At 52.4% G+C, this 19164-nt stretch overlaps 1 protein-coding gene across 2 annotated transcripts in view; it reads right to left on the bottom strand.

Annotated features, from left to right (window-relative positions):
- NGEF (neuronal guanine nucleotide exchange factor) overlaps window positions 1-19164 on the bottom strand; it is a 92184-nt gene that overhangs the window by 8264 nt on the left and 64756 nt on the right. For both annotated transcript variants that reach the window (XM_058437147.1, XM_032753773.2), the window contains 4 exons: window positions 7878-8038; window positions 6034-6186; window positions 4522-4651; window positions 1253-1327 (listed from right to left, as the gene is read on the bottom strand). In XM_058437147.1, the coding sequence (XP_058293130.1) occupies window positions 1253-1327; window positions 4522-4651; window positions 6034-6186; window positions 7878-8038 (519 nt within the window). The remainder of the gene's footprint in view (window positions 1-1252; window positions 1328-4521; window positions 4652-6033; window positions 6187-7877; window positions 8039-19164) is intronic.

Below are 19164 nucleotides of genomic sequence, written 5' to 3'. Positions count from 1 at the left end.
GTGGCCCCGTGTGGCTGCTGTCTGGTGGTGGCTGCAATGAACTCACATCCGATCAGGTAAAAGGGAAGCTCTGCTTCCAGGGGTGGGCATGGGCCCCCAGAGATGCTGCCTGGCTCACAGGTTGCGGATGCCCCCTGGCTACCCTGCTTGAGGCTCCAGCCTTTCCTCACTAGGCACAGCGTGTAACTGCCAGAGGAATTTTGGTGGCCAACTGGTCTGGGAAAGGAACAGGAGGAGTGACCCGAGGTGGGAACCGACTGCATTAGGGTAGGAAGTCCTCATGTCTCAATGTGGCTGAGAATGACCATTAGATGCCCACTGAGAGTGATATGCTTTTTACTAAGCTTCTGCCATGGGGTGACAAAGAAGGGGAATATGGATGTCCCCCGCCTTGGTCTCCACCATGACGGCGTCACTGGCTCAATGGAGGCGGCCCAGCACAGCTGTCAAAAGCTGGCTCTCAGTTCTAGCTGATGCCAGGAGCCAAACGTGGCAGAGCGTGTGGTAAAAGCTCCTGAGGACTGAAACACACTCACCGGCCCTTCCCGCAAAACCCCTGCCCTGCTCCAAACCCGTAGGAGGAGCCGTCTCTCTCTGAGAGTCAGGAGATGGTCTGGAGAGATGGTCCTTGCACCCTTGGGCAGCAAAGGCCCAGGGCTCTTGGGCAGGGCCAGTGAATCCCCTCATAGAGATGCACAGAGGCGACTGAGCTCCGGGGACTGGGAGAGTGGCGTGGAGGGCTGGGTTTGGAGCAAAGGGCTTCATCAGGGCACAGGGAGAGTGGGAACCAGCCTCGGTGAGCCTCACAGGACGGAGGAGAGACTGTTTCTGACATGGAAAAACAGGCAAAGACAAGCCTGGGGTCTGTGTGGGCCCCAGATGCCTGCATAGAACAATCCCAGGCGGCTGATGAGAGGAATCAGGGCCTGTGCACGATCGCAGAGCTCCACACTGGTGAAGAGTGTCCTGAGGGCCACGCTGCTGTCCCCACATCCATGCCAGGCACAGTAACAGACAGGCAGTGAGTACGCCAGGCTGAAGCCAGGAAGCATGGTAAAGAAGGCTCTACCCAAGCCATGCCTGGTGTATTTTTTTAAGCCCCAGTGACTCTTTTGATTGCGAAAGTGAATTTTAAAATAAATTTGCATTTTCTAAAAAGACACACGGACATGTGGGTAGCAGGGCCGGAAAGGTGCGCCTGGATGAGGAAAACAGGGCATTGGGATACAGGACAAGAGGAGGCGAGACTCACCATTTCCAGCTCCTTGTGGGCATCCAAGGCAGTGCACTCTCTCTCAGACCTCTCTTCTACCCTCTTCAGGATGTTCTATGCACAGGGAAAGGCTGCGTTAACTTTAATCTTTTCTGATCTTTCCTCCCATTTCCCACCTTGACCGTGACTACCTCCCTGCTGCACCAGTCCAGCCCCATGCTGTAGCATGCAGACACACACACATGCATACATGCATGCATGCACACACATACATGCACACACACATGCATACAGACCTGAGTGCACACACGTGTGCACACATGCTCGCACACACATGCACACCATGCACATGATGCATCACACCTGCAAGCAGTGTGCACACATGCACACACGTGTACAAACATGCATACAAGCACACGTGCACACACATACATGCGTGCATGCACATACACACGTGCATACATGCTCACACACATGCACATAACACATGATGCATGCACACCTGCAAGCACACAGTGCGCACACATGCACACACGTGTACAAACATGCATACAAGCACACGTGCACATGCATGCATGCACATACACACATGCATACCTGCACACATACAAGCACACACACACGTGCACACAGCCTCCATTTGACAAATGGAGGGCAAGAGAGCCCACAGGTGTGGCACCCAGCAGTGAGGACTGTCACAGACAGGGTCAGCTCTGTCCCCAAGGGGAGCTAAATGCTTACAGGACAGGAGTAGGGGGACCAAGGGCTTCCCTCTCTTCCCTGGGACTGTCATTTGGCCCCGAAACTTTGTTAACTTTGGTCTTATCCATGAAAGTATAAGAAAGAGTCTTTTCTCCAATTGTTCACTTTTCTTCAATTAACAAAAAATTATGCCCACACTGCTTTCACCTGTAAATTACGATTTTGACATTGCTCTCTAAATTCTGCATGGCTTCCTCCTAGCAATCCCTACCATGCCCATGTTTTCTGACTGGCTTTTGTCCTGTAAGTAGGCTGGGTGCATCTGAGCACCAACCACCTGCCCTCCCGGCTGCTGGGTGCCACGGCAGCACAGATGTCTCCCCTGACAGCAGCCCAGGCTTCTCTTGTGGTCACCTGCCCGCCTCTGCCTGGAAGCCAAGCCAGAGACCTTTGAGACCCACAGTCACCTTCCTACTTTTTCCACCCTGTATGTGGCCACCATGCCTGTCATTAACTGTCCCCCTACTTCCAAATCCCTGCTGAACAGCACAGTCCAGGTGCCATCTTTTCTCACAGGCCTAAAAGCTGCATTTGACCAGGTGGCATTGGTGGCCTCAAATGGAGGGAGTATGGGTTCCTTAGCCTGGCACGTGCTCTCTAACGCCAGCCTCCTCTGTGTGTCCCCAGAACACTGCCTAATGTGGAGACTTGCCATTCTCTCTGGAATGGTCCCTGACCCGCCACCCCTTTCTCTGAGCCCTTCCCTGAGTGCCCACCCCAGCTGTCCCCATTCCACCATTTCCTAATCACTGCATTTCCACTGCTTTTAATCTTACTGTTGGTTTTCATCTTACAGAAGCTAAGGTTTTAATATATCCATATATGCACTTTCCTTATAAGATATCCTAAAATATTTTTCACTGCATAATTAGGAAATGTTACTGTCTTCTGTTTCACTTTTTCCAAGTTAAAAAAATATTTCCCATGGAATTGCGTTCATCACAGGTGTCTTCTGGTTTGGGGTCGCCGTCCCAGCTGTGCCCTCACGTTGGTGTCTCCGTTAGCCCTGGGCCGGGGGCTTCTCCCGACACCTGCTTCCTTGGCCTCATGCTCCCAAGCCCTTTCCTCCTGGGTTGGGCCTCCTCTCTGTAATTCTGCTCTTTCTGGAGTAGCTCCCCCTAGGTCTTTGGCCTCTCACCTGTCTGACCTCTGACCTCTGCTACCTGTGGTTCCCAGGTCCCCCTCAGCTCATGTTCGTCAGGGCCACAGCTGCACTCTATACCGTCCACTTCACCGGCCCAGCTGCCAATGGCTCCCTCTGCCCAGGGCATCAGTAGACAGGGCCCCAGCACCTGTCAGGCAGAGGGGGTCTCCGTCCTGCCTCACTGGGCCTGTCAGGTAGAGGGGGTCTTGGTCCTGTTTCTGGGCCTATCAGGCAGAGGGGGTCTCCGTCCTGCCTCACTGGGCCTGTCAGGCCGAGGGGGTCTCCGGCCTGCCTCACTGGGCCTGTCAGGCCGAGGGGGTCTCCGGCCTGCCTCTGGGCCTGGCTGGAGCTTCCCTTTTCTGGAAGCCCCATCCCCCCGAGTCTCCCATGCCTCCAGCTCTGTGGGTTTCCTCCTCCCTCACCGCTGCTCCTTCCCAGGCCTGGCTGCGTCCCTGAGTTTGGTCTCAGGCCCCTTTCTCTCCTTCCTTGGCAGCCTCTTCGGTTAATTGACGCCAGCGGGTCCTGCCCAACTTCTCCCTTTAGCTCTGACCTCTGACACTGAACTGCCCAGAGTCACCTCAAACTCAGTTTATCCTGCCCTGAATCCCGAGCCCTCCCCGCCCCAAGACTTCCCCGTCTCAGCAACGGCCACACACCCCACACTGCTCAAGGTAAAAGCCGAGGAGTCACTCTCGGTCCTTCTCTCAGCAAGTCACTGATTTCAATTCCCTGACATCCCTGCTGGGCCCCCACTCCCCGACGCAGCCCCACAGGCCAGTGTAACCCCTTCCCCATTTCCGTCCCCCTCTGGAGCAGCCAGGGCCAGCTCCTAAAAGTGGGTCCGATTAGGTGACTCCCATCACACTGAGGACAGGACCCAATGTCTTCCCTGGACCTGCCTCTGTCCCCATCTCCACACCCACTCCCGTCCCCGTCATGTTCCCGAGCTCGCTGCTGGCCTTTCTGTCCATGAACCTTGCAGTCTCGGGGCCTTTGCACAAGCGGTTCCCTCTGTGTGGAATGTTCTTTCCTCTACCTGCCCCCACCAGCTCCTCCCTGTCAGCCAGGTCTCAGCTACACGTCACGTGTCTTTCCTGACCCGCCCCCACCCCTGCAACTGGCAGTAGCCAGCCAGCCACCCCTGTCGTGTCGGCCCATTTGGCTGTCCCCAAGGCCATGCCCACTTCCTGGCTGTGCATGGGTCGGTCTCTCCCCTCTGCGATGGGCTCCCTGGGAGCAGGCGCTGCACCTTCACTGCCCGGGAACATGCTTAGCACACATGGGAGGAGCTTAGTTAGTATCTGTTGAACCAACAGACCTCCTAGAAAGATGACAGGGCCCAGGAGTGACCACAGGAAAGCCTGGGAAGCCCCGTCTGTGGGTCAGGTGGAGGAGGCTGTACCTGGACCAACAGCTTGAGGCGTGTGATCCTCTGGAAAGGCAGGATGAGGAAGGAGGAGAAGGGCAGCCCCCTGCACTTGGGGTCGAGCTCTAGCTGCGCGATCAGCTCCCGAAAAGCCGCCTTCTCCTGGCTGGGGACACAGACACGGGGAGTAGGTCTCTAAGCGGCAGGAGGCATGAACTGGAGACTCCTCCTCCCTGTCCACAGCCTCCCAGGATCCAGACAACCCACGGGCTCAGAAAACATGTTGATTTCTTTCTTTGTTTTTTTCAAAAGGAAAATAGACTGTTCACGTAAAAGTCAAATAACAATAGTGGCTTCACATGCCTGGCCTTGAAGACTTGGCACAATATGCTGTGTGTGGGAGGACAAGGATTCCTTGTGTGGCCAAGTCTGTGAATCGGATGCACAATTAGATGATTTCACCCAGCGGGAAACTGTGGCAAGGTAAACCCAAGTAGTGACAGGAATGGGCAGCAGGCTAGAGACACCACCAGGACAGCCTGCACTATTTCTGACAGGTGGGCTTGGCGGTGGGCTGGGCCACAGCGCTGATGAGGGCTGGGAGAGCTGGAGGTGAGCTTGGCCCCATGCATGTCAGCAGGAATGGCAGGGACAGCAGGGACGGCAGGGACAGGTGCTCTGCCTGTCACTCAGCCTCTGTGCTCACATGGCCTGGTGGGGGCCACAGCAGCAGGCTCTTGGGTGCTGTGAATGATTCCTAATCTGCCACATGCTTGCCTTCTCAATGTTTATCCTCAAAAATTGCATCCTGATTCCCTCCAATTCCAATTTTCCTTCACCAACTGTTAAAACATCCGAATGCCCAAAGACTCAGGCTTGAAACGTGCACCGTGAACTCCATGTCTTGGTGGAAAAGACAGTGAGGCACAATGTGCAGATGCCACAACTGGAAAACTCCCTTGGTGCTTCTGTGTGGAGCCAAGACGGCCTCCCTGGCTAACCCCAGTCACTGAAGCACGAACCTCAGCGCGGAGAATTCAGAAGAAGCACGCTGGCTGGAAAATTACCTTGTCAACTAAACCTCAGAGAAAGTTTACAAAATGGGCAGATTAGCAATCAATGACCCGGCGCTGCTGGAGGAGCCCCACCGAGGCTCCTTCCCACCCCATCCCTGCCCTTGTCGCTAGTTCAAACCCAGTCTCTGATGTCCTGGGCTTTGAATTGTCCACGTGACCTCACTTGACCTCAAGCTCTCTTTTCTAACTGCACAGTGCTCTGCTCAGCCATTGGATCCAGGTCCAGTGGATGCTACGCTGGTTCTCTTGGGGTCTGGCTGGGCTAATGTTTCTCTAGTGACACTAATACACCCTGGAATGTGCCTGGTTGGGATACTGTCACCAGCCTGGCCAACTCTGGTGGCCCATGTGGACCTTGGGAACGCAGAGGTGAAGGACCATGAAGTGCCACCGTGTAAGGAGCCTGGGCCAGCACTGGTATGGCTGCACCGGGCACCTCCCCCTGCCCGAGCCCCTTGCCAGGCACACTCACAGCAGCTGCTTATAGGTCCGCTCCTGGTAGGTCTGATTGCTGACGTAGGTGATGTAGACAGAGAAGTGGTCGGCCGCGTAGCGGTACACGATGTCGCACACGTCAGAGATGACGATGTTCTCCTCCATCCGGTGCTCCAGCTCCAGGAGGAAACTGCGAGAGGCAGCGGCTTGAGGCGGAGGGTGCCCGGGGGGTAGGGCGGGGGATTGTCTCACCAAGGGCAGCGTGCGAGCCTGACTTGGACATACCAGTGTGCACGGTGAGTGTATAGGCCGACGAGATCCATCGGCAGGGGCACCGAGCACTGGTGGTGTATTTGGTCGTCTTGAAGAATGACTGTGTGTTCACGGGGCTGATGGCGCCGGGAGCACCGAGAGACCTTATCTTTCAGGTATGTGCTGATGTGTTTGAGGATAAAATAGATGACCATGGGGATCTGCTTCAGAAGGGTCCCCTGGGGGGTGGGGACTGGCCCCTGGGCTGACCACTGCTGACGCTGGTGAGCAGCGCACGTGGACATCTACCTCTGCGTGTTTGGAATTTTCCACAGCAAAATACAAATAAATACATAAGACAGAAGTGCCGTGGCAGGACCAGGCGCAGCGGCTCATGCCTGTAATCCCAACACTTTGGGAGGCTGAGGCGGGCCGATCACCTGAGGTCAGGAGTTCGAGATCAGCCTGGCCAACACGGTGAAACCCTGTCTCTACTAAAAATACAAAAAATTAGCTGAGCGTGGTGGTGGACGCCTGTAATCCCAGCTACTCAGGAGATTGAGGCCGGAGAATCGCTCGAACCCAGGAGGAGGAGGTTGCCATGAGTCGAGATGGCACCATTGCACTACAGCCTGGGCAACAAGAGTGAAACTCTGTCTCAAAAAAAAAAAAAAAAAAGAAGTGCCGCAGCAGAAGCCCAGGGGTCTCACAGGCCACTCTGGCCCCAGTCAGCCATCACCTCCCAAATCCACCAGAAGGGGCTACCACGAGGGGGTGAGGGGGCTGCAAACAGAAGCGAGAGTGTCAACGTGGAGGAGAGACCCACAGAGAGCGAGCAGCTCCCAGGGTGCCACATGTGATGCTGAGCGGCTCCCCACTGCTCAGAGCGGGGCTGCGTCGGGCCTTGCCTTGGTTTCCCATCTGATCACCAGGCACTGTCCCAGCTGAGCCCCATGTGGCTTCTGGCTGCAAAACTCCATGGCCTGCCCTGGGGATGGTAAGTGCTCTTTCATCCTGGCCACACAATTTGGTTCATTTCCTTTTCACAGGATTCAATGGACAGATGTCTGTCTACTCTTCCTCCGCCGCAGCTCAGCCCAGGCTTCACACAGTCCCTGCTGGAAGCACAGCTCCCAGAGCCGTGGCAAACGCACTCAGGAGGTGAGGATGTGGGAATCCAGGGCTGCACCCTGCACAGGGCCTGGGGCCCTGCACGCGCCATTGGGGCTTTCTGCTAGGGTAAGGAGCAGCTTACATGGACACCTTCTGTCGCTGTCACAAGACTCCCGTAGACCTGCCTGGTTTAAACCTGTCCAACCACGGGTTTGATGCGAGAGAGCTGGACTCAGCGTCACTCCAACCTGTGCCCAGCAGGATGCTCAGCGCAGAGCTTTGTGTGGGGCACAGGTGCTCATGGGAAGGGACGCTGGGGGACGTGACTGGCCACCTGGCCGGGAGGGGTGGTGAGGTTTGGATTTAGGTCTTCATTTATTTATATTTTATTATGGAACATTCCAAACATATGGAAGTAAAGAAGCCAGTATCGAGCACTAGTCACCAGTGTCTCAAGCACGTGCCCTGGGGATGAAGAAGGGCCCTGAGGGAGGTCGCTGTCCCCCCCGTCCTCACCGCTCACTGACGGCCAGCACGTCCAGGACGTTGGAGAAGAGGATGTGCGCCTCGGACGGGTGCAGGATCTTCTTTATCCGCTCATTCTCCATGAAGTGGGACACAAGCAGGTTCAGGCTCTTGTAGTAGGACGCCTCGGAAGTGACCAGCTCAAACATGGCCTGTAGCAGGGAGACCCCATGGTTACCGCCTGAAGTTGGCCTTCCACGCAGGCACTAGCCTCGTACAGAGACAGAGGCGTAGAGAGAGGCTCAGCAGGGAGTTGAAAGGGAAAAATCGCCTGCTCCTGGGGCCTGGGATGGCTGCTGCAGCAGCAGCTGGTAACACCTGCGGCCGGGGATGGCAGTGAGGCCACTCTTCCTAGGGAACACACTACCCCTAAGGTGACAGGGCACGGAGGCTACTCCCTGTGAGAGAACACTTACCATACTGACAACTGCAGACACCCTAACATCCAAAATATGAAATAAGACAAAAACAAGAGAGGTCAGGCTGGGCATGGTGACTCACTCTTGTAATCCCAGCACTTTAGGAGGCCGAGGCGGGCAGATCACCTGAGGTCAGGAGTTCAAGACCACCCTGGCCAACATGGTAAAACTCTGTCTCTACTAAAAATACAAAACTTAGCTGGGTGTGGTAGCACACGCCTGTAATCCTAGCTGCTTGGGAGGCTGAGGCATGAGAATCACTTGAACCTGGGAGGCAGAGGTTACAGTGAGCCCAGATCACGCCACTGCACTCCAGCCTGGGTGACAGAGTGAGACTCTGTCTGACAAAAAAAAAAAAGAGAGAGAGGTCAGCCACACACCTGAGCCCACACAGCTGCCAAGGGTGGCTTGGCCCATGCGCTGGGTGTGGCAGTGGGTGCGAAAGTCAGCAGGTGGGAGGAATCCTGTTCCCCCACGCCCAGCAGAAAAGCATCAGGAGGAGACGGGCCAGTGTCAAGCACGAGCATCACAGGGGTGAACGCTCAGTAATTACCTGATTACTGAGCCTCTGAATAGCTGACTAGGAACTAACAGCAGCTCTGCATCTCACGGGTCATTCTGTAAGGGCAGGTGGCAGATCCCGGCTCACCTTCCTCCCTTGTTTACAAATCAACCCAATGACCCACCTTCCTCTTCCCCATCACCCTCTGATACTCCTTGACTTAGGGCAGGTTCAGGTCCCACAGTTGCTTCCCAGGAGGGATGGCAGAGTGGGTTAAACTGTGGCCCCCACAGAAGCTACATCCATGTCCTAACCCCAGTACCTGTGAATGGGACCTTATTTGGGAAAAGGGTCTGTGCAGACATAATTGAGTCAAGGAGCTCAAGATGAGATCATCCTGGGTTAAGATTGGCCCCAAACCAATGATGGGTGTCTTTATAAAAGAGGCCGAGGGAGATTTGACAATGTGACACAGACACACAGAGAAGGCACAGACAGAGATGGGACTGATGCAGCCACCAGCAGTTGGAGTTGGCCAGAAAGATCCTCTGCAGAGCTGTCAGAGGGAGCACGGCCTGCCCAGGCCGTGGGAGAATCAATTCCTGTCATCCTCTGCCACCCGGTTTCTGGTAATTTGTTATGGCCACAGAGGAGGGATGGAAACAGAGTAGTGAAGAGCCCAGGGTAGGGGTGAGGGTGGGGACAGACGTGGGGGTGAGGGTGAAGGTAGGGGTGAGGGTAGGGGTGAGGGAGGGTGGGGGTAGGGGTGAGGGTGAAGGTAGGGGTGAGGGTAGGGGTGAGGGTGAGGGTGAAGGCAGGGTGAGGGTGGGGGTAGGGGTGAGGGTGAGGTAGGGGTGAGGGTGAGCATAGGGGTGAGGGTGAAGGTAAGGGTGAGGGTGAGGGTAGGGGAGGGGGTGAAGATAGGGGTGAGGGTGAGGGTAGGGTAGGGGTGAGAGTGGGGGAAGGGTAGGGGTGAGGGTAGGGGTGAGGTTGAGGGTGAGGGTAGGGGTGGAGGTGAGGGTAGGGGTGAGGGTGAGGGTAGGGGTGAGAGTGGGGGTAGGAGTAGGGGTAAGGGTGGGGGTAGGGGTGGGGTGAGGGTGAGGATAGGGGTGAGGGCGAGGGTAGGGTGAGGGTGAGGGTAGTAGGGGTGAGGGTGGGGGTAAGGGTGAGGGTGAGGGTAGGGGTGAGGGTGGGGGTAAGGGTGAGGGTAGGGGTGAGGGTGGGGGTAGGGGTGTGGGTGAGGGTAGGGGTGAGAGTGTGGGTAGGAGTGGGGGTGAGGGTAGGGGTAAGGGTGGGAGTAGGGGTGGGGGTGAGGGTGAGCGTGGGGTTAGGGGTGGGGGCAGGGGTGAGGATAGGGATGGGGTAGGGGGTGGGGGTGGGGGTGGGGCTCTGGCCCCTCCGCCAGGGTCCTGCCCATTCCCTGCCTCCCTCCTTTTAGGGCCACCCTCCGGTTTCTCCACTTATCAGAGCCCTGACCCAGGGCTCAGGGCTTTGCATGAAAGCAGGAGCTCCAGCGTTAGAGGCATTTGTTCCTAGAACGCAGTGGGCCCTGGAGTGGTGGGGTTTTGCAGGCTGTTTCACTTAATCCTCCCAGGTACCCCAGGAAGGACAGACAGAAGCTCCCGTTTTACCAAAAGGAAACAGACACAGAGAAGCGAAGTTGCGTCCCGAAAGTCACATGGCTGGATGCTGGAGGAGTGGAGATGCTGCCACCTCCCAGGCAGCACAGGGGTTTGCTGGGCGTTTGATGCCCGCCTGCAGGAGCTCTCACTGCTGCTTCCCTGCAAAGCTCTGCTCACCCACCCACCTGGCAGAGCACTCTAAAATAAGGGACGAATCTGGAAGCTGGGAACACCCACCCCACAGAGAGTTCACACTGACGTCACTCCAGGGCCAGCGGCCAACTGCAGACCCCGAACCACCATCAGCAGCCGGGGCCCACCCGGCCCCCAGTGTCTGCACCTGACTTGAGACAGCGACAGTCAGAGATGAGATGCTGAAATGAGCCTGTGGCCTCTCCGTCAGTCAGAGATGAGATGCTGAAATAAGCCTGTGGCCTCTCTGTGGCCATCCCCACGTCACATCTGCCTCATCTCCCTAAAAAGCAGCCACAGCAAGCACACAGCAGCGGGCCTCACAGCAGCAGAACTGCAGCCCAGCGCTGACTGGCAGCAGACCCCGGGTTGGCCAGTGTCCACCGACACAAAAGTGAGGCTATGACGGGCAGCCAGTTTCCTGGAAGCTTCTCTGCTACAGATGCTGTTATGAATTCATTTTCCTGCTGCTAAATTTGTTTCCTAAGAAAATGTCAAGCAGTTACAGCTCACAAGTTCCAAGCAAACATACTCACAAAACTGATACGAATGACACCAAGGGGAAAACCCCCATGCCCACAGCGCCACATCACAGAAAAGCATGCCATTAAACCACATGGCCCTGAAGGACGCCTGCTAGAGACACCTGGGATGACACCCTAGCTCTGGATCACCTGGATCTTCTGGCCGAGAGCATCTCTGTCCTGATCTTCAGGGCCGGGGGAAATGGCAGGTAGGGCCTTTCAGCTGTGGGCCTTGGCCTGAATCCCTGCTAATCGGAATGGCTGAGTCTCATTCCCCAGAGCTCTCACCCCTCCTCATCCATTTGCAGGCAATGTCACCTGTGAATTTTAGCTTCCAGGAGGTTTGTCTTCATTTTGTATGTCAAATTGTTTGTCATGTCGATATGGCTATCTTTTCCTTATTGATACTACTTTTGTTCTCATTTAAGCCTCTACATGGCAGCATAGAGGGGACGAGGGATCCAGGCTCTGCTCGCTCTTCATTCATTCACTCGTTCATTCCTTCATTCCACAAATGCTCATTGAGCATCTGCTGAGCACCAGGTACCGGTCTAGGCACTGGGCACTCAGCTGTGAACATGGAAGACTGCCTTCCCGTGGCACTTTCGTCCCAGGGTAGCGGAAGGAAGTGTGAGCCTGTGAGGGTGAGTGGGAATGAGTGTATGTGTGCATACACATATGCGAGTCAGGGTGTGAGCATTAAGGAATGAGAGTGCATGTGTGGGAGATTGTGGGTGAATGTGTATATGGGTGTGACTGTGAGAGTGTGTAAGTGAATGTGAGTGAATGTGTATATGGGTGTGATTGTGTGAAGACGTGTGTAAGTGAATGTGAGTGAATGGGTATATGGTTGTGACTGAAGACATGTGTAAGTGAATGTGAGTGAATGGGTATGTGGGTGTGGCTGTGTGACAGCGTGTGTGTAAGTGAATGTGAGCGAATGCGTATATGGGTGTGATTGTGACAGAGCGTGTGTGTAAGTGAATGTGAGCGAATGGGTATATGGGTATGGCTGTGAGAGCATGTAAGTGAATGTGTGTGTGTGTGAATGCATGTGTGTGACAGTGTGAATATGTGTGAGCATGGGTGTGAATGTGAGTGTGAATGGGTGTATGTGTGTGAACGTGTGTGAATGAGTATGTGAGTGAATGTGTATGAGGGTGGGTGTGAATGTGTGTGTGAATGCATTGTGTGTGACTGTAAATGAGTATGAAGGTGGGTGTGAATGTGTGAGTGTGAATGTGTGTGAAAGAGTGTGTGACAGTGGGTGAATATGAAGGTGAGTGTGAATGTGTGTGAATGAGAGTATGTGACTGTGTGAATGTGTGTGTATGAGGGTGCGTGTGAACGTGTGTGTCATTGCTACAGAAGCTCCTCCTCAGGGAATGCGCATGGAGCCTGGACCCGATTGTCTGAATCTCCGCTTGGTCTAGGAATGGCGTCTCATCTCTGTTGCTATCTGCCCGTATTCACGTCACACTTGGTGGCTTTCCTAAGCCCATTCCTGGCCTGGATTCCTTGTGAAGATTCAACTCCGGTCCAGCCTGGACTTTCTTCAGGCTCCTCTTTTGTGACCTCTTGCTGATGGGTCAGGGGTCTCCTTTGTTTTTCACACACATGCTCTCACAGTCACTCATATACACATTCACTCACATTCACTCAACACACACATGCTCTCACACAATCACCCACAGAGGCACTGGGAGCCACGCTGCCCGCAGGGGCAGGACCAGGGCCTGAGGCCAGGTGAGCAGGCCCCCTCTCAGGCAGCACGGTTCACGGGGCTGCTCTGGGGTGGTGACGTCCTGCGGCCTCAGGATCAGCCAGGTCCTGGAGTTAGGGCCGCCTACACCACCCTGTTCAAGTGACACATTTGAAAAACAAAGGAGACGCCCGACCCATCAGCAAGAGGTCACAAAAGAGGAACCCGGACACCAAGAAAAGTCTGCAGGAAGCCAACCTGCTCCTGACAGAGAAAGGTGGAAGCTTCGCCAGCCCTAACACCCAAAGAGCGACGGGCTTTCACGCAGCCCGCGCGTCCCAGTTCCCTGTTTTTTAAGGCAGTTCAGCTTGTCCTGCAGTTCACGGTCAAACACGGGCCATGCTGCCTGGTTGGCCAGGCCCACAGTGTCTGTCCTTGGAGTCCCACTCCTGCCTCCGCACTCAGATCAACCCTTCGTTCCCCACCATCAGCAAAGCTCAAGGCTGCACGATTTCTCCTCCCGGCTCTTTACCTACACGGTCTCCTTATGATTTAGGGTTCTCCGTGGACCCCTGTGCCGTGCATTCCAGCCTGATTTGAGTTGTTTTTTTGGCTTCTCCCGACCCCTGTGTTAACAAATCACTGCTGTCTCTGATGCTGTGAGCTTCGATGTGCTGTGATGCGGTGGTGCAGCTGTGTCACCAGGGTGACATCTGTAGGCGTCGCAGCCAAAGGCCAGCAGACCGCGGACTGAAGGGCAGGCTCACTGGCTGCCCTCCCCCTTCCTCACGGCCAGGAAACAAAACATAGCCCCTTCCCCACAAGGGTTCTGGGAGGTCCCTTCCCATCCACCCGTGTGCCAGGTCCTTCCCACACGGGTCACCCCCAGTCCTGGACATCAGGGTGCTGGCCTGGAGCCCAGCTTAGTTCACTGGCTTTTGCCTGGAGGGAGGGAGGGGATGAAGAGAAGGCCAGGCAGAATGCTAAGGGTCTACGGCATCCTTCCTGGACTCCCTTAGAGGCCGTGGGGACATCACCGTGACACCTCAGCACAGGCCCTACCATCCAGGCTCCGTGTCTCCAGTATGCTGGTGGGAGCTGTCAGAGCCACCTGGGCCTGCTGAAGACCCGGCCTCAGTCTGTCCTCGGCAGGGCAGTGGCTGGGGTGTGTGTGGTGTGGGGATCACCATGGCCCACTCCTCTCTCTCCTCTAGCAGCTGGGGTCAGAGCCAGAGCCAGGGGCGACAGGGCGCTACCAAGCTCTCCACTCTCGCTCTGGCCCCTCAGAGTCCTCTTGCTGCAGCCGCCCTGGGGTGATTCGCATCCTCTGTTCCCCAGGATGACTCAACAGCAAGGTCACAGAGATGCCTCGGTGCCTGCTGCTGGTGCAGTCATTTATACGCTGCAGGCATCAGGATGCACAGAAGTGACTTTAAAAGGCTTCCAGTGAAGAAGAAACCCCTCAAAGGCTATCCTTCTTCTGCAGACAATGATGATGAAGTCGGACTCCAGAGTCAGAGCCCGAGCCCAGCCCGCTGCAGCGCAGTCTTTAGTGAATTCGAGGCTGGACTGAGCAGGTCCCGTGAGCAGCGTGGGGAGTGGGGGCTTGGCTGTCTGCTGGGGGAGTGACAGCTAACCCCTCGGGTTGCTAAGGGACGAGGGGAGTCACATATTCAACGCAGCCATGGGATGCAGGCGCTGGGGGCCCAAACCCAAGCCTCGGCGCTCACACACATCACAAATGCCAATTACTAAGTTTTCTCAAGATGACCTGTTAATAAAATCATTTGCAAAAATGTTTACATGCTAAAATAAGTGTGTGTAAATTTAAAAAGACACATGCCTGAGAACATGTTCAGCCTGCCTCACGGCAAGAGAAATGTTATGTTAAAACCACAACGAGGCCGGGTGCAGTGGCTCACACCTGTAATCCCAGTACTTTGGGAGGCCCAGGCGGGTGGATCACCTGAGGCCAGGAGTTCGAGACCAGCCTGGCCAACATGGTGAAACCCCGTCTCTACTAAAAATATAAAAAATTAGCCGGGCATGGTGGCCGGTGTCTGTAATCCCAGCTACTCAGGAGGCTGAGGTGGAAGAATCGCTTGAACCTGGGAGGTGGAGGTTGTAGCGAGCTGAGATCGTGCCACTGCACTCCAGCCTAAGTGACAGAGCGAGACTCTGTCTTAAAACAAAACAAAACAAAAACTGTGATGAGATACAATTTTTAATCCAGCACATTGGGTAAAGATAAAATAGCTGGGTAATGCACCACATTAGTGGCAGGGGACAGGCACACTCATATGTGGCTAGTGTGTGAAGGCAATTAGGCGATACCCTCTCAAAATTTAAAGAACATTTAACCTTTCACCCAACAATCCCACTTAGCAATTCCCTTAGCATTCTACTGTGTAGATGTTCAATCTTCCATTAGTATAAATAATGCTGCAATGAACACTCTTGGTACCCGGTATTTCCAACTGCAAACATCCATCAACGGGGATGGGTTAAATACATTATGGAACATCTAAACAATGGAGCCCAGAAAACTGCAAAAATGAGGGTGCTCTGTTTGGATGGAGATGGAAAGATATGATCAATATTTTAATAGTAGTGGGCGTGCACACACACATACACACACACACACACACACACCTGAATGTGTCCGACGAGGGAACTGGGTGGCCCAGGACAGGAGTGGGAGAAAGACTTTCACTGAGAGCCCTTTTGCACCTTCTGAACTTCCTATCAGGTGCATACATTTTTTAAACAGAAGATTAATTAAAAAAAATGCTACCTGCCTACTTTGCTACTTTGTTAAAATAGGTATTGGTATTTGCTTTCTAACACCTAGCTGATGTTTTAGGTAATGGCCACATCCACCTCCAAGCATCAAGAAAAACTCCCTGCCATCTCCCACTGTAGGACTCATCTGCTGAATTGTTGAGGGTTTAATCTAAACAGAAAAATATATAATTCAGTAACAGTTGGTAAATTAAATAATAATCACAATTTAATTTTTTGGATAGAGGTCCATCATATTAAAATCCTAAGTAATTTCTTTCTAAAATGCAGAATTTTCTTTTGGGGGTGGGGGAAGTAAACACGCTTAAGTTGTGAAAACAAGCTAGAAAACAACAAAAATACAACTCTGTATGTCAGAGGCTGTACAGATGCAGACTGAACTGCATCGCAACTTACAGCTGCAAAAATTATAGTCTGGGCAACACGGCAAGACCCATCATCTACCGAAAGAAAAGACAATTCGCCTCCCTATGGTTAGGCTGCACCAGGCGACCGCAGGGCCCCTTGCTTCTCGCCCCCCAGCAGGACAAAGCCATAAGTCCTGTCTGGGTGTGCAGGGGCCAAGCCGCACCCCCCCAGCCTGGACAGGCTGTGCACATGCAAGTGTGTGTCCCTGCTCCCCTGGAGAGCCTCACATCACCCCTGCTCACTATTCCAGCTCCACGCCCAGCCCACCAAGACCAGGAACCGTGACAAGTCCATCTTTCTCTAGCTCTGCCTCCTGGGTTCAAGTGATTCTCCTGCCTCAGCCTCCTGAGTAGCTGGAACTACAGGCACGTGCCACCATGCCAGGCTAATTTTTGTATTTTTAGTAGAGATGGGGTTTCACCATATTGGCCAGGCTGGTCTCGAACTCCTAACCTCAGGTGATCCACCTGCTTCGGTCTCCCAAAGTGCTGGGATTACAGGCGTAAGCCACCACACCCAGCCTCTTCCCAACCTTTTAATTTGAATCTATGCCTAATTATTTCCTCCAACTGTTGGGTTCTCAAACAGTAACTAAAACACCATCCCCAAAAGGGTGGGACCAAGAGCTTCAGGACAAATTAAAAAACAAAAACTGAGGCCCAGCATGGTGGCTCACGCCTATAATCCCAGCACTTTGGGAGGCTGAGGCAGGAGGATTGCTTGAGCCCAGGAGTTCGAGAATAGCCCAGGCACACAGCAAGACCCCATCTCTTCAAAAAATTTTTAAAAATTAGCCTGGGGTGGTGGTGCACACCTGTAGTTCCAGCTACTTGAGAGGCTGAGGCAGGAGGACAGCTTGAGCCCAGGAGTTCAAGGCTTCACTGAGCTGTGATGGCACCACTGCACTCCCACCTGGGCCACAGAGTGAGACCTTGTCTCTAAATAAAAAAACAAACAAAAACAACAAACTATTAATAAGCTGAGAAAGTCCTACACGGGAACGCTTTTCCGTTTCAGCTAGATAATTTGTACATTAAAAGGAGGAAAACATACCATAGTATTTTGTTCTGAAATCCTGGCTCCCCCCCACTGATTAAGCCTACCAAAAGGCCATCATTGTAGGGTGTTTTCCCTGTGTGAACAGTAATTCAGCGCGACCTGCTGCTTTTGTAGCTAAAGAAAAAGAGAGTTCCTGACAACAGATTGTGCTGGCAGTCCAAGTTGCCTGTCTTGCTTTGATAAATAGACTGAAAAAAAGATCTGATACAGAAGTCACTGATTTGGAACATACAATCTGAAGATCCCGGTTTTGTGTCCGTTACCAGATATTAACAAAAGAGAAGCACATGAAGGTCTTTAACATAAAAAGAAGATAAAAAATCAGAGTGACACACTGAAGGCCGCGTGCTCACATTATTCACTACGAAACGTGACTGGATTGCACATCAGTTAGGTCAGCCTCATTTATTTTTAAAAATCTACATCCGATTCACTGGAATTTGCAAACATGCATAAAAGAAAGTAAAAAAAATCTTTATTTTCTATGCCTTCTCACTATAGATGAAATGTTCTATTTTGCTTTTTTAAAAACTTTATATATCTTGGACATTCACGTTATTCATTTTTTAAAAACACGTTTTTAAATGTTTGCATCTTTGGGCCAGGCACGGTGGCTCATGCCTGTAATCTCCACACTTTGGGAGGCCGAGGCAGGGAGATCACCTGAGGACAAGAGTTCGACACCAGCCTGACCAACATGGTGAAATTCTATCTCTACCAAAAATACAAAAAATTAGCCAGGTGTTGCGGTGGGTGCTTGTAATCCCAGCTACTCGGGAGGCTGAGGCAGGAGAATTGCTTGAACCCAGTAGGTGGAGGCTTCAGTGAGCCGAGATCGCACCACTGCACTCTAGCCTGGGCGACAGAGTGAGACTCTGTCACAAAAAAAAAATAAAAAATAAAATAAATAAAATGTTTGCATCTTTAAACAGCTGTATATTATTTTACTAAACAATTCCCCTGCCATTGGGCATATAAGTTTCTTCCCTATTCTTCCCCTAACTTTTTGCTGGGATGAACATGCTAATAAATAAATATTTGTGCACGTCTGAATTTTTGCAAGATAAATTTCTAGAAATAGAAGCACTAGGAAGTATACAAATATATTATTACTGGGGTTTTGATACAAATATACTCTTCTTATCAGCTGTGTTTGAAAGTGCTCATTTAGAGTCCCTCAACACTAGGTTTTGAATATATATATTTAAAAGTCTCTTGTCATTTTGAGAAACAGATGGTACCTCAATGCTGCTTAAGTTTATACTTGTATGACTGTTAGTGAGTTTGATTTTTTTTCTTTTTTCATGTAGTCACTGGTCATTTGTATTAAAATTTTATTTATTTATTTTTGTGGAGATAGGGTCTTGCGATGTTGCCCAGGCTGGTCTCGGACTCCTGGGCTAAAACCACTCCTCCTACCTTAGCCTCCCAAAGTGCTGGGATTATAAGCATGAGCCACCATACTCTGCATCATTTGTACTTTTTTTGCTTTTGTTTCTTTTTTTTTTTTTTCATTGCCAGGACATATTCTCATCTGACCCATTTGTACTTTTAAAATGTGAATTGCTTTGCCCAGTTTTCTTTGGGCTCATGTTTTTCTTATTGACAGAGCTTTCTAATTGACTGAAATCTGGGTTTTGATGACATATATGAAAACAACTAATTTTTGCATGTTTATTTTAACAACCAGCCACCTCCGGGAACTGCCTTATCAGGTCCAGTGCTTTTATTTGATTCCCTCGGGTTTTTTAAGTAGGAAACCATAACTGGTAGATAATGGTAGATAAAGACATTCCTTCTTTCCGGCTTTCTCTCCTACTCCTTTCCTCATCTTATTACCCTGGATAGAGCTTCCAGGGCAACACTGAATCGTGTTAGCAGGCACTGTGTCTTGCCTTTATTACCACAAACAGTTTTTTATTAGGTATGATTTTGCTATAAATTTGAAATTTTCTTTATAAATCTCAAAAAAGTATCCCTCTGAGTCTTATCTAGATGGTAATAGTGTACTCCTTTCTTTTCCATCCTCTTTGAAGATCCGTGTATTT

This window comes from Hylobates moloch, unplaced genomic scaffold (assembly GCF_009828535.3).
Source record: "Hylobates moloch isolate HMO894 unplaced genomic scaffold, HMol_V3 SCAFFOLD_1, whole genome shotgun sequence".
Classification (NCBI taxonomy): Eukaryota; Metazoa; Chordata; class Mammalia; order Primates; family Hylobatidae; genus Hylobates; species Hylobates moloch.
Note: the sequence above shows the minus strand (reverse complement) of the source record. Positions and strands in the feature narration are given on the sequence as shown.